Below are 13,594 nucleotides of genomic sequence, written 5' to 3' on the forward strand. Positions count from 1 at the left end.
CCGGTACCCGCCTGCCAACCAATGGAGGAGATGTTAGTGCCGGCCCCGCATCTAGACTGGGTGCAAAGGGGGTGGGGGTGGGGGGGACTTTGGCCACTTACATGGGGGCTCTGTGCAGGCGTCTTGGTGGTCCTTTTCCTTACATCCCCGTCCTCTCATTGGCGCCTTTCCCCTCTGCTAGTACAGGGAGTGCAATGGGATTTGGACTAGACCCTCACTGGTTTACACTCTCCCCCCCCCCATGTCCGTTTGAAACACCCCTGGCATTAAGGATCGGAGTTAATCGACAGACGTGCTCGGGAGAAATAATTCCCAACCCATCTCTTACCCAAAATCCCCATTTATTGATGGATTCCCTCCCCCGACCCAGTAACTAACAGCCGGGCTCTGAGCTGCTCGAGAATTCGTTAGGGCAGACTTGATGGAAGAGCTCAGACCACACGATTTATCCAGCTAGTACTTTACAAGCAGGTTTGGGTTCAACAAGGTACGTACGAACAGACACCGTGCGTACACATTTGGCAGGTGTTTGTCGTCTCTTCGTTTGGGGGAGGAGGGAGGCTTTTCAAAAATGCCCATTTCCCAGAGGTTTAGATCCAAATTTTGAAATACAGCCATTATTTGTCAGGATCAAAAAACTCCTGCTAATGCAATTAATGTGGCGTGTGTATAACTATAGAGAGTTTTATAATAGATCATAAAATGGTGATGGAAAGGGAAAAGAGGAGGGGAACCTGGTGCGCTAATGAGAAAAATCCGGCGCGAAAGCCACATTGATTTTTGTTACATTTGTGACTAAGGATTAATCTAATGCACACGCATTAGAAATCCTGTCCCAAGGACCTGCACTGAGGTGGAGGCCCCCAGCTGAGCGGGGACTCAGGATGTGCTTTCAATTTGCCAGAGGACCGCTGGGGGGAATATGGTTCGTTTTATTCCCGTGCCTGTTTCTCTTACGAGCTGGAGTCAAATCATGCCCGATTTAACAGTTTGCATTTAAAGAATGCACAAAAATCTGCTCCATCCCCTTCCACTGGTCCCTGCGCAAAACTCGGAGGCAGCAGGCCCTGGGAGAGAGAAACGGGGACGATATTGGCCTAGGGGTAGGTGACATGGGGGGGGGCAAGTCGGGTCCCTGCACAAACGCAGGGGCAGCTGATGTGGTGCAAGGGGCCTCTGGAAGGACCTGGCACAGGGGGCTGACAGCTGGGTGCGGGGCGCTGGGTCCCTCTCGCCCCCTGATCGGGGACACGCTGCGCTGGAGAACTGGAGCCCAGCTCCGGGGCTGCAGAGGGAGCCCAGGTGTGAATCTGAGTTACAGGGAGCGCCGGGAGCTGTGCAAGCGAAGGCAAGAGGAAGTGGGGGGAGGGGAGGTATAGACCTTCCAGGAAAAATAGGGCAGCGTATTTCGGCCCCAGGAAGGGGAGGCTCACGGTCTCCCCGTGCAATGCCATCCCCGCTCTCTGGGATGCTTGCGGCCAGGCATCAACCCCGCCACCCAAAGCGACTTAAGCAGGAGACTTTCCTCCAGGCGGGTGTAAAAGCAATTCTGCCCGGCGCCCGCGCTAACACGGGTACATCGCCTCCCGCTCGGGGGGCCAGGCCTGTGGGCAAAGGGAGCGGGTAGGCGGGGGTCTCTCTCCCCAAGTCTGGGATCAGAAACGCACCGCTGAATGCGCCTGGTGTGGGCGGGGAGCTGAGCCCCTCCAGCCAGCCATGCAGGACCGCAGGTTTTGTGGGTCAACATGGGCCAGACCTGCAAAACCCAGCACAGCTCACTGCAACCTGCCCAGGCTTTCTGATTGGGAAGCTCAGTCTTTAAGGCCCAGCCCCCTACTGGGTATGTCTATACAGCAATCGGGGGGGGGGGGGGGGGGGGGTTGTCAGAAAACCTTCCGGTGGTCTCGCCTTTCGGGCTCATTACGGAAAATCTCCCCCTTGAGTTACACTCAGGCAATTCGGATTGGGAGGCGGTGGGCCAGGCAGCTCTACCTCCGCAACAGCCAGCGGGGGGGAGGGGGACATGGAGAAACCCCCAACCACTCACCCTCCTGCCTCCCCTCCTTCCCCCTCCGCGTGGGGCTCGTTGCGGGGCCTGGGGGAGGGGGCGGACCCCCACCCCCTAGCACCCAGACCTGCCCGCACCCAGCTGACACGTGCCCCAGCGTCTCCTGCAGCCTCGCGTCGTGCTAGGGCTGGTTACACTGGGGGGAGAGACAATTAAAGCGAGCCCGGCGCTGGAGATTTCGGAGCGATCCGCGGCGTCCGCTCACCCGCGCCCCGAGAACCAAACCCCGGAGCTTTGCTGGGGTGGAGGGGTGAAATTTCATCTAGAGCCCGCCGACGGGAGAAATGCCCCTGCTCAGGGCTCAGCTCCCTAGGCCGAGGGAAAAGCCGCCCCTCCAAATGACAGACAGGAATCAGCTCTTAACCTCGTGGGAGAGAAACACTCCGGCGTGCGGCCCGCCCGGGTGAGCGAGGAGAGGGGGCGTTCACACGGGAGCGCAGAATGGAGTCGCTGCCCTAGATAGACAGATGGGGGGTGTAGATCTTTTTTAAAAAGCCAGGCAAGAGGGAGTTCACAGCTCCCCGGCTGCATGCGCCTGGCCGCCCGGAGAGCCTGCCGCTGCAGCCCGGGAAGGGATGGCCCGTGTAGACCCGCTTTAAATGATCCTGGGGGAAAGAGCCCACGCCGCCCAACCCCTCTAGGGCCGGGGGTGTCACATCTTCCCCCACGTCCCTGGTTTCCCAAAGGAACAGCGCCCTGCACTCCCAGAGGGCTTTCTTTCTCCTGCATCCTAAAACGCACTTAAGAGGGATCTAATTCACCTCCTTTGCCCCCCCTCCCCCCGAAAAAAAAAAGACGGGACCTTCCCAGGCCCCCCTCCCCTTTTTAAAAAACGAGCTGGGGTATTTCTTGTACATCCTTTGCCCAGTTGGCAGCCAAGTCTTCCTGTAAAATAAAATCTTCCATAATACCCCCTCTCCCTTTCCCGTACAACCCACCCGCTCTCCTCCCCTTCACTGTTCCCACCCTTGATTCGACAGGCCTCTTGCCTACATCGGGCCAGCCAGTTTCTGCTCCTTCCTCCGGGCTCTTTAGACAAAATGCACCACCGCCGAACGCTTTTGAGTGTGCTCACCCCTTTGATTTTGGCTACAAGGCTCCTTCCTCCACGGGGCGGGGGGGTCACTTCTGCCCTCCCCTTTCCGCAGCGAACAGTTCTGAATTTTCATGGTGTTAAATAAGTCAGCCAAATTCCTAGGGCCAGGATCCTTCCACGTCCACCCCGTTGCTGAAGGCCAGAACAAATCCGAACCCCTCGCTAACAAAAAACTGGTCTATTGTTAAAGTTCCTGGCCGGTGCATCCCAGAGCAGAAACATTTAGTCTAGGAGGCAACAAAATAAACTGGTTTAGGGGTGAAAAGGGTGGAAGAGAAGAAGGCCATTGTACTTCCTAGCTGTGATTCCTCTGTACAGAGCCATGCACTTTCTGTATAGAAATATAAGGGAACTGCACTTCAGAGCCAAACCTCCTCTAGAAGGACAAAGCAGCAGGTGGATAATTTCAGTAACTCACACCTGCTCATGCTTCTGGAAAGGGATGGGGGACTAAGCTGAACCCAGAGAGAAGATTAGCTTGGTTAAGCTGATGAGGGAGGAGTGTGTGCCAAATCTCTCTTGATTGAAATCAATGGAATAACTCACTTAAAGGAGAGAATTATGCCTTGCATTTATAATTCCCTGCGCTCTAAAATAATACCCCCTTTTAATATAAGCTCTGATACTTCCTCCTCTACCGAATCATTAGGAGTTGTGCTCAGACTAATCACATGCACAGACCCTATTTCCAGTAGCCAGCCCACACCAACTACAAAAAAATTCAATCTTAGATAGTGTTTAAAGCACTGTCCGGTATAGCTCAGTCTAGGAATGCTCAGCATTACAGTGCAACAAGCAGTTACCCTGTGTTGCAGTGGTTGCTCCAGCTGCTGCCCTGGAGGAGGTCAAACATGCCAACTTCTTCCCCAGGGCACAGCTGAGCAGGAAAGGGGAAGCAAAGGAGTATGACAAGGGCCAAGCTACTCTACCTCTCAGCATCCTAAACCAGCTGTTAGGCAGCCAGTTAGGAGTTGAGGGTTACTTTACATCAGACCAAGAATAAAAGGACCGTATGCAATTAGTTCTGATGTATTCCAGAAACGCATTACAGCTGAAAGCTTTAGAGCCTTTCCCAACACACCCCATAAGAGTTTTGTATTTTTGATTAGATTAATTTTCTAAACCCAATGCTAAAAAGACATTATAGACAATACCCTACTCATAGGTGAATGCCACCCCCCTGCTGCGGAGTTTGTGATTAATGAAAAAGTTTACCACACCATGCCAAGAGTTCATCTGCACTGGCTGGAAGCAGCGCATAGCTCTTCCCACAGCCATGTTTGTAAGTATAGGGCCAAATTCTTTTCAGCAGTTACCGCAGCCGAGAACTGACCTTTTTGCTATCTGACTTTTTTCGTCCCCAGGATGTCAAAGGCATTAACAGTGCTTTAATAGTTTTCCCTCTGCATGGCAGTAGGACCCATAATTTATCATTTTTAATGGAGGACTGAGTTTTACATGGCTTAATACTGCCCCCAGTGAAAGTCACAGGTAAAGCTCCAATGAACCTGAACAGGTTAGGTTCTAAGATGAACAAAACAAAAACACCCCACATTTAAAGTTAAAAAAAAAAAAAAAAGTCTGCTAAAACCTTGTTTCTGCCACTTAGGGACACAAAAGTAAAGGTATTCTAAAAAGGTAATTAATATTTAATGTCATTAATTAAATCATTAGTCTGTTTAATTTGTCTTTGAGGCTAAAATAACTCAATTTTAGATGTACACTACCTCTAGTGTACATTTACATGTTAACAAATCTGCATATTATATGTGACTCATCTGGTACATAAATCTAACAGTAAAAGACATACATTTTTCTAAAGGCATTAGTGTTTATAGTGTATTTAGGATGCATAGTCATTAAAATTAAAAAAAATCCCTATGAAAAATAGTTACTGCACAGGATATAATTTCCAAGTTAAGTCTCAGCATTATACTGTACATTCTCCCCTACCTCCAACTCAAGATAACAGAAGTAAATAGGCTACAAGGGCCTAAAGTCTTTGTCAAAATGACATTTAAAAAAATAAAAATAATATTTGAATTATCGGCGTGCAAAAATACACAATATACATAAAACTAGAAATTGTCATTTGTTTTAAACCTGTATAATTTAAAAACTGCCAAAATGATTGTTTTACTTCAAATTAAAAGTTAAAAAAAATATAATAAAAAACCCTCAGGCAAAAATTGTGGACCCAATCTTGCGTCCCAAAACTCCCATTAAAGTCAATGATAGTTGTGGGTGCATAAGGAATGCTAGATCAAACCTGTAGGGAGCAAGGCCACATGGATTCCTCCTCCCTACCCCCATATAATACATGAAGGTTTTTAGTGGACATTTTAACTCAGACAAAGCAGGATAAACATGCCACAATCATACAGTCTCCCAGAATAAAGTAAATATCAAATCTAAAACATTTGAACCAAGTGAAACCTTAAATCCAATATAAATTTCCTTCAAAGGAAACTTACCTAGTCTTGATAAGGCCATTGTTAGCAGCATTTTTTATAAAGAGATGAAGAATGCCAAAATATCTACAATTTGATGATTGGGAGTAGTGATATCACTGAATAGTTAAAGGACAAGGTTCCCACTCTTAGTGGATATGCAAATACATACTAACCATTAATATGCAATAAACATATGTATACCACACATACATATAGATACACAGACATATACATACCTGGATAGTCCTCTAATACCCAGGGGTAAGGTTAAATAATACATTCAAAAGACATTATTAAATACAAATACACTTTAAAAACACAGAGACAATATTTTATCTGTTGCAAAAATGTATTTGATTACTCAAGTAAAATTACAGTATCTCTGTTGTTAGTATTAAATGTTAAAGAAACTGGACCTCTTTTCCTTTCAACTTTCCAAGAAAGTGCATGTAACAGTCCAAAGTTGTGGTCCCCCCCCCATATCTAATACAAAATAAACAAACACTATCCTTGTTCCCTTGGTCAAGAAGTAGGGCTTGGTCTTGCAAGGAACATATGTACATTTTAATGAAAGTGATATTTCTTATTGTATATACAGGAGCATCTACATTTGTCCATGGAAGGTTGTTCAAGATGCTATACTTAGCAGCATTGTGAAAGTCCAGCACATTTTCTATAATGAATATACCTACAAGGCAAAATGTTACGTCTCAGTTTCAACTACCAAAACAACACTTTTGTATCTTCTCTAATTATCTGCGTGCTTATTACTGTACAGAAACTTATGAACATTTAAGACGACTCAAGTAAAAAGCACAATACAAATAACAGTTCAAAACGAAAAATGTTAAATCTACAAAAATTAAAGCAGTTTTAATTTTATAATAAAAATCAAAAACTGAGCTTGTAAAGGACCCACACTGTTCAGTCATATTCTCAGCTTTCAGTCCTTTTCTTAATTCTGTTTGGAAAATTAAACAATGTGTTGCTGATAAAATTTCCAGCGAGATCAAAGTATACATTTATATACAGACTTTTATTAGAGATCTAATGCATCACTGAGGTGGTGCATCAATACCAGAGTTCATGTTAAACTGGATATAGAAAATAAGTTAATGCCAGAAAAAGATCACCTACAGAACAGACTTGCAACTGCCATAAATGTTACAGCATGTTTACAGCACTCTAGTCGATTAGTATTTAGTTCAAAATACAGGAGACCAAAGTTAATGCTTGCATTTGTTTGCAAAGCAAGGTTATATCACTAATAAATAAGCTCTCTTAGAACTCTAGAAGTAAAACATGGTACAAAAGAATGTCTTTATAATGTTGTCGTTTGTAGACTTGTAAAAAGCAACCCTAGGTTGCACTATTTGCAGGAATGTTATTGATAAGGTTTATTCTAATTTGTTACAATTTCTTTGTTGTCTTCCACAAAACGTGTAAAACGGAAGTTTGTCCCATTTTCATTGCTTGCCATTTTCTCCAGACCAGCTAGAGGTGCATTAGGTTCAGAATTCTGGAGCTTCTCCAGGCTTCCAGTCAACCCACTAATAGGTGAACTGCCTCCATTGCCCAGGCTTCCAGGAATTGGAGGGATGCCACCATTCTGAATGACTGAGATCTCATTGGTCTTCATAGCCAAGCCATTGGAGAGTGCAGCTGCATACTGATTCCAGAAGCTGGAAGGGTCTCCGTTTCCTGACCTTGCAGCCAAATCTTTCTGAAACATTTCTGGGAATTTTACAGGATTGCCTCCTAGAAATGTCATGGGACCATCCACGGAAAGTCGTCTGCCTCGTCTCGCCGGAGTGCTGTTCCACATGTGAGTGCCCATGTGAACCTGCAAGAAGGGAGTGGGTGGAGGAAGGAAGGTGGTTAGCAGTGGAATTCATTCTGACTGATCAAATACACCTTAACACAAAACAAAGAAGGTAGTCCATGTGTCTATTCTTATTTATGTAAAGAACACCACTAAAGGTAAAGGATGTAATATTCCAGTTCAGATCAGTAACAACAAATAAGATTCATCTGGACCTAGGTACCAGCATTATGCAGAATGCCCATCTTTTTCCTGCTGAACAATACATTTCTTATTACTCTTTTTCATTACATGTATTTAGTTTATAATAGCCTTATGTTATTCAGTCAATTGCAGCTAGCTACTTTCAGGATTAAAATTGCTATGTCCACTTTCATTGCAATGGTAAGTATTGTATTTGACACTCTTTACCCTATAAATGTCCTTTTCAGACAGGAAGAAAGTATCCTTTACTGATTGCTCATCGGAGAACCTTGTGTATAGACAGAATGGCCTGAAAGTAATTATTCATCTCACATTACTGGCAGAAATCTCTAGAGAAATACTCTGTCAACAGAAACATGTACACAGTAAAGTGCTCAACTAGTGTTCTAGAACTTAAGTATATTTGCTTTTTCAACACATCAGTAGGAAATGTTATATAATCAATTAAAATAATGCCTATTAGTTCAAGAATTATTAGTTAGAAACAAGTCTGTTGTGCGTGAGAGTTATGAAAATACTATATTTAAGATGCAGTGCTTAATAAGTAATGTACGCAGTACACTTCATGCATATCTTTAATTAAACACCCTCTAGCAACATTCGGCTATCCTGTTTCATAGACTACATAGTGAGTTTGGTGCATTTTATCAAACCAGAAATAGCTTGCTGCATTAAACTCTTCAATCCTGTTCAAAACGCCAGGCACCCAGCATGAGACAATCTACTGGTGCCAAAGCTAACCAAATAAAACCATTTTTCATACCCCAGATATCAAAAAGTAGCATTGTTTACAACATTGCAGATGTAAATGTAAATAAACAAAAACAAAAAACCCCACAACAACAGCATAAGAACAGCAAGAAGGAAAGTACCTTAAGATTGCCTTTTGTCGTGAAAGCTCTTCCACATATAGTGCAGGCAAAAGGCTTTTCGCCAGTGTGTGTCCTTTCATGAATCTGCAAAGCACTAGAAGATGAAAATGTTTTCCCACACGTGTTGCAGTAGTGCTGTTTGGGAGTTCTTCGGGGTAGAGTTGGAAGCAGAACTGGTGATGTGGCAGAAGATGGCAAAGGCCCCAGAGGAACAAGACCAGGCGGTGTTTCTTTGCTATCCTGAGGAGAGCCGTGCAGAAAGCCATTAACCTCAGTCTTTATGAGAGATGACAATGAATTAGCAGGTATAACTGAAGAGTTCTGATTAGGGCCAATATTGGAATTGGGCTCAAAAAGCTGTGATGGCAGATCTCGCATTTGATGTGTCAACATATGCTGCTTCAAATTACCCTTTGTGGAAAAGCCACGATTGCAAACTGTGCAAATAAATGGTCTCTCTTTGGTATGACTTCTGTAATGAATGTCCAAGGCACTCTGACAAGCAAACGTTTTGCCACAAATGTCACACGCTGTGTTTTTAAATTTACCTCTATCTCTGAAAGGAAAAAGCATACTCAAAGATTCTTCTTTAATTATTTTATCTGTGTTACTAGATGTCAAGTCCAAAGCACCACCGTTAGCAGGGGTTGGAGACAAACCATTGGCAAACTCACTTGGTAAAGCTCTTAGTTGTTTCTCTTCAATATTTGGTGATTTGTGGTAATCATTAGTGCTGTTGGATGGGGACAAAGCCTGCATAGAAGAGGTAGACTCTGAGATAGCAGGACTTCCAGCACTTTGGCTTTCCATATCACCACCAATAGACGATGAATCATTTGTCATAACATCCCCCTCCACTGACCCATTTTCAACTGATTTTAAGCTAGCTTGAAGTTGTTCAGCAAGTCCTGCGTTGATCATCTTCATTTGATTTTCTAAAGCAGCAATACTTGACATTTCCAGTGGCAGAGGGGAAGAAGATAAGCTGTCTTGGGACGCATCAACAGATTTAGGTGTATCTGGCACGCTGCTGTCAGGACAGTCTTCCATGTTGTCGTCTGAGAAGTTGTCTAGATCATCAAAATTCTTCTCATCAAAAGATCCGGTGTCAGATTCCATTGACTCTGGATAGTTTTCTGTGACAGGCGTATTGGGAATCTGTCCTCCCATATGCATTCTGATATGCTGCTGTAGCACGACAGCATTGGTGAACTTTTTCTGGCAGATCGGGCATGAATGTTGTACTCTCAGCGGGGGCATGGCACGATGAACACTGTAATGAGTCTTTAAATTTCCTTTAGTAGTGAAAGCACGACCACAAATTTTACATTTAAATGGCCTTTCACCAGTATGTGTGCGATAATGCATTTTTAATGCACTCTGGCAACTGAGAACTCGATGGCAAATAATACACTCATTAGGATCGGTTGCCTTTTTGTCAATATTTTCTACCAGTTGCTGCAATTTTGATGTTTCTGATGCCGACGTTGAATCTAGTAGTCCTCCAAATGGAAACTTTGCCTTAAATTGCTCCGACATTAGAGGCATCAGTGGATTTGTAAAAGTGACAATGCTGTTCGAGCCGGAGTCTGCTGCCGGTGAGCTCACAGAGCTGTTAATATTAGTGAAGGAGTTTAAAGTGTGAGTGTTTTCTTCTGTTTTCCCATTTGTGGTAGGCAAAGCACTGACTTCTGCCTCATCTGAGTGTCCATTTGAATTTTTTACAGCAGGATCAGCTACTCCCGAGTCACTTTTGACAGAACATGGAGGGCTAGCCAAATGATGGCTAATGGGAATAGGTTGAGGCTCCTCAGTTTTGATAAATGGTGTCAAGCTTGGAATTGTTGGTGGGAGTGGCAGGCCAACAGAAGCAGTCAAAGTAGACAAAACTGGCTTGCTGTCCAGCCAGCTGGTTACAGGTTTCTCTGGTGGGATAGACATCCCATAAGGAATACCTGTGCTTGTAGGAATATTGTCCAAATGCTCTGGCACTGGGTATGGATTCATTTGAATATGAGGGTATTTTTCTTTATGACGCTGAAAGTGGACTTTTAAGTTTCCCTTTGTGGAGAATCTGTTTCCACATATGTTGCATTTGAAGGGCCTCTCGCCAGTGTGAGAACGTAAGTGAATCTGCAAGGCACTGTCACTCCCAAAGACTTTCGCACAGAACCTGCATTTATGTTTAAAAAATGCCTCATCAGAAGTACTTTTTGCTTCAAAAGCAGTTACATTTGGTGGCTTGCTTTTTCTTTGCTGTGCCAAGGCAGTCAAGGAGTTTAAATCCTCTGCAGGTGTTCCAAGATTGGACAAGGGGTTGGAGAAAACCGAGTTATTAGGGGCGGGTTGAGGTAGAAGTGGATTAGATGCAGGACTTAATAAACTGCTTATTGCAAAAGCTGGTGAAGATGATGCTGATACTGGTGGGTTGCTGAGCTGTGAGCCACCAACATTTGAAGCCACTTTTTCTGAGGACGGTGTTGTAACTGCTGCTGCCAGTATGTTAATATTTGGAGAAGAGCCACTACTGGATGGAATTATAGTATTGCCAGAGTTGCTCTGAGGTAGCTGTATAGGGGGTAGTTGTTTCAAACCACTGATGCTGGCAGATTGACTAGCAAGGCTTTGTGCTAATCCAGCTGCCGCAGCCAGCTGCTGGGATAAATGGGAACTTAACGTGGACAAGGGGTTGGCAGATGTTCGTAAAGTACCTTGAGAAGGGCTAGATGATGTTGACATGTCTGTGTTTTGGGAAGCCAACAATAATATTTGGTGACGAATTTGTTCAATCAGTTGCAACTGGTGGATCTGCTGTTGCTGTAAAGCCAACAGTTGCTCCATTAGGGCAGGTACAGCAAGCTTGTTATTTGACGCACCATTACATCTCGCTTCCTGTGAGAACTGTGCTACCGCCACTTTCGTACTTTGAAGGTTTTCTATTATGACATTGCTATTTATCACTGAAAAGTTGCCTAATGCTGTCAGATCCCCTATTTGAGGTAGAGAGGTTGTTATAGCTGAGGTACCCATTGTGGAGCTGTTACTGCTTGTAATACTATTGTTGACGCTCTTGGAACTGCTACTGCTATTGTTAATGCTGGAAGCCTCCGCATCCATGGATTCTTCCTTGTCAAGTTTGTTATGCTCTGAAAGGTCACTGCAGTCTACTTGATCTGTGTTATTAACTGTGTCATTCATCTGTTCATCAGGATTATCAGAAGGGGAACGAGGAGGGAAGGTTTCAGAAGGAGAAGCTGGATTTTCATTCACAATTAAAACTAATTGATTTTTAGTACAGTTCTTCTTGTGTTGCAGGAGATCTGATAATTCAAAGAACTCAGCACAGCACCTGCCACAGACATGGGCATCCTTGTTCTTAGTGGTTCGATTTGCGTGACCCTTTTCTGTGTCTCCTAAAACATCAAAAGATGATGGATTAGAAACTGGAGCAGAAACACAGAAATTTCTCTAGGACATTTTTATTTTAATCTACTGTTTTTAACTCTCAGACTACAACACGCAAAGATTGTATGTGAAAACAGATCAATATTAGTGCTTCCCAAATATTGCTCATGACGGATTTTTAAGACCGTACACGGGTGTTGTATTAATCCCTATGTTTTAGATGATCATTTCCTTCAGATAATCCATCAAAATATAAAATACTATGAACTGAAGACATTGGGGCATAATGAAATTCCATAGCAAAGTATTGATTTCCAATATTTCATACTGCTTATTGTCTAGTTGTCCACTGAGCGCAAATCAACCATTTGAAGGACCCATTAGACTCTCAAGTTCCTGTCAACCTTGTTCATTTTCAACGGATTCAAAGATATGTGACAGTTGCCCCTGTCACTAAACTAATTTGTAGTCATTCAAGGTCCCAATCAGTTGTTGACAAGAAAAAAAGTGCAGATCACTAAGCTACAGACTGACAACTCAAAAAAAAAAAATATCGCTTTTGAGTTTCCACATAAGACCTAAGCTAATTTTGATTGTATAGCAAAGATTAGCTTTCACATCAAAAGTTAATTCCACTGTAACTGGAGAGTTCGAGCTGAATGAAAAGGAAAAATTCTCAATAAAAGGAGAAATATTCATATTTCATGAATAAAGTATTTTTTTTCTAAACCCATTTATTATGCTTTGACTCATGTTTGGTTTTAAGACTGAAGAATGATCAATCTGCTACTCCTCAGCAAAAGAACTCCCTTTGGGATAGATTCAGAACTCAGTTATGCTAGTGTAAATCTGGAGTCGCGCCATTAACACAAAGGAAATACCGTGGATTTACACCAGCCAAACTGAGATCAGGATCTGACCTCAAATCTATAGACCCTGCATAAGTTTTACATTTCTGAATAAACATCAAGACAGATGATCAGTAAAAAGGAAATGTTCACATACAATAAGAAATAAGTCTTGGTTTTAAGTTTGATCATTCTATGCAATTTTACTTGTCTGAATGCATTTAAAAACTATTTGCTCTTAACTGTTGTCAATTGTTTAACAGATTGTACTGAACCTCTCATTATAAAATCCTTTCATTTCATGTTTGTTTCCACTAGTTGCTCACATTTCTTATCACTAGGATCCATTTGTAAATTAAACATTAAAAAAAATCTCTGACTCTAAACTAGCTGATCCTATTCAAAGACAGGATGGCTCCCTATTGTTTGCTCAGCATGAGGACACCAACTTCTGTTGTACAAATGGTGTGTGGTCATCTCTGAAGGCTGTGGAAAAAAAACAACTGTTTAATTCAAGGATTACCTCCCTGCATGTTTCTCTCCAGTACTAAATCAGATAATAGGCGGTTTCCATTACTTCCAAATTAAATCTCAAAGAAAACTAAAATAAAAGTTCCTGTAAAAAGTTGAGAAACAAACTAATGATTAGTTTCAAATTCTCATTTGTTAAGACAAAAGAGACATTTCTTTTATAATGCAAACAAAGTGAGATGTGATGCAGATTATTAGCATTATTTTTTTAAAGATTTTGTTCCCTCTCTCTCTTTACCCAAATATATATTGTATATACTATGATGTAGAGCTTAGCATGAACATCCAACAATTG

The 13,594-nt window shown here is 43.1% G+C and overlaps 1 protein-coding gene across 1 annotated transcript in view; it reads right to left on the reverse strand.

Annotated features, from left to right (window-relative positions):
* Positions 1–7,019: 7,019 nt before the first annotated feature.
* SALL1 (spalt like transcription factor 1) overlaps positions 7,020–13,594 on the reverse strand; it is a 14,724-nt gene continuing 8,149 nt past the window's right edge. The window contains exons 2-3 of the mRNA XM_065416597.1: positions 8,516–11,928; positions 7,020–7,460 (exon numbers count right to left, since the gene is read on the reverse strand). Coding sequence (XP_065272669.1) covers positions 7,020–7,460; positions 8,516–11,928 — 3,854 coding nt within the window. The remainder of the gene's footprint in view (positions 7,461–8,515; positions 11,929–13,594) is intronic.

This window comes from Emys orbicularis, chromosome 14 (assembly GCF_028017835.1).
Source record: "Emys orbicularis isolate rEmyOrb1 chromosome 14, rEmyOrb1.hap1, whole genome shotgun sequence".
NCBI lineage: Eukaryota > Metazoa > Chordata > Testudines > Emydidae > Emys > Emys orbicularis.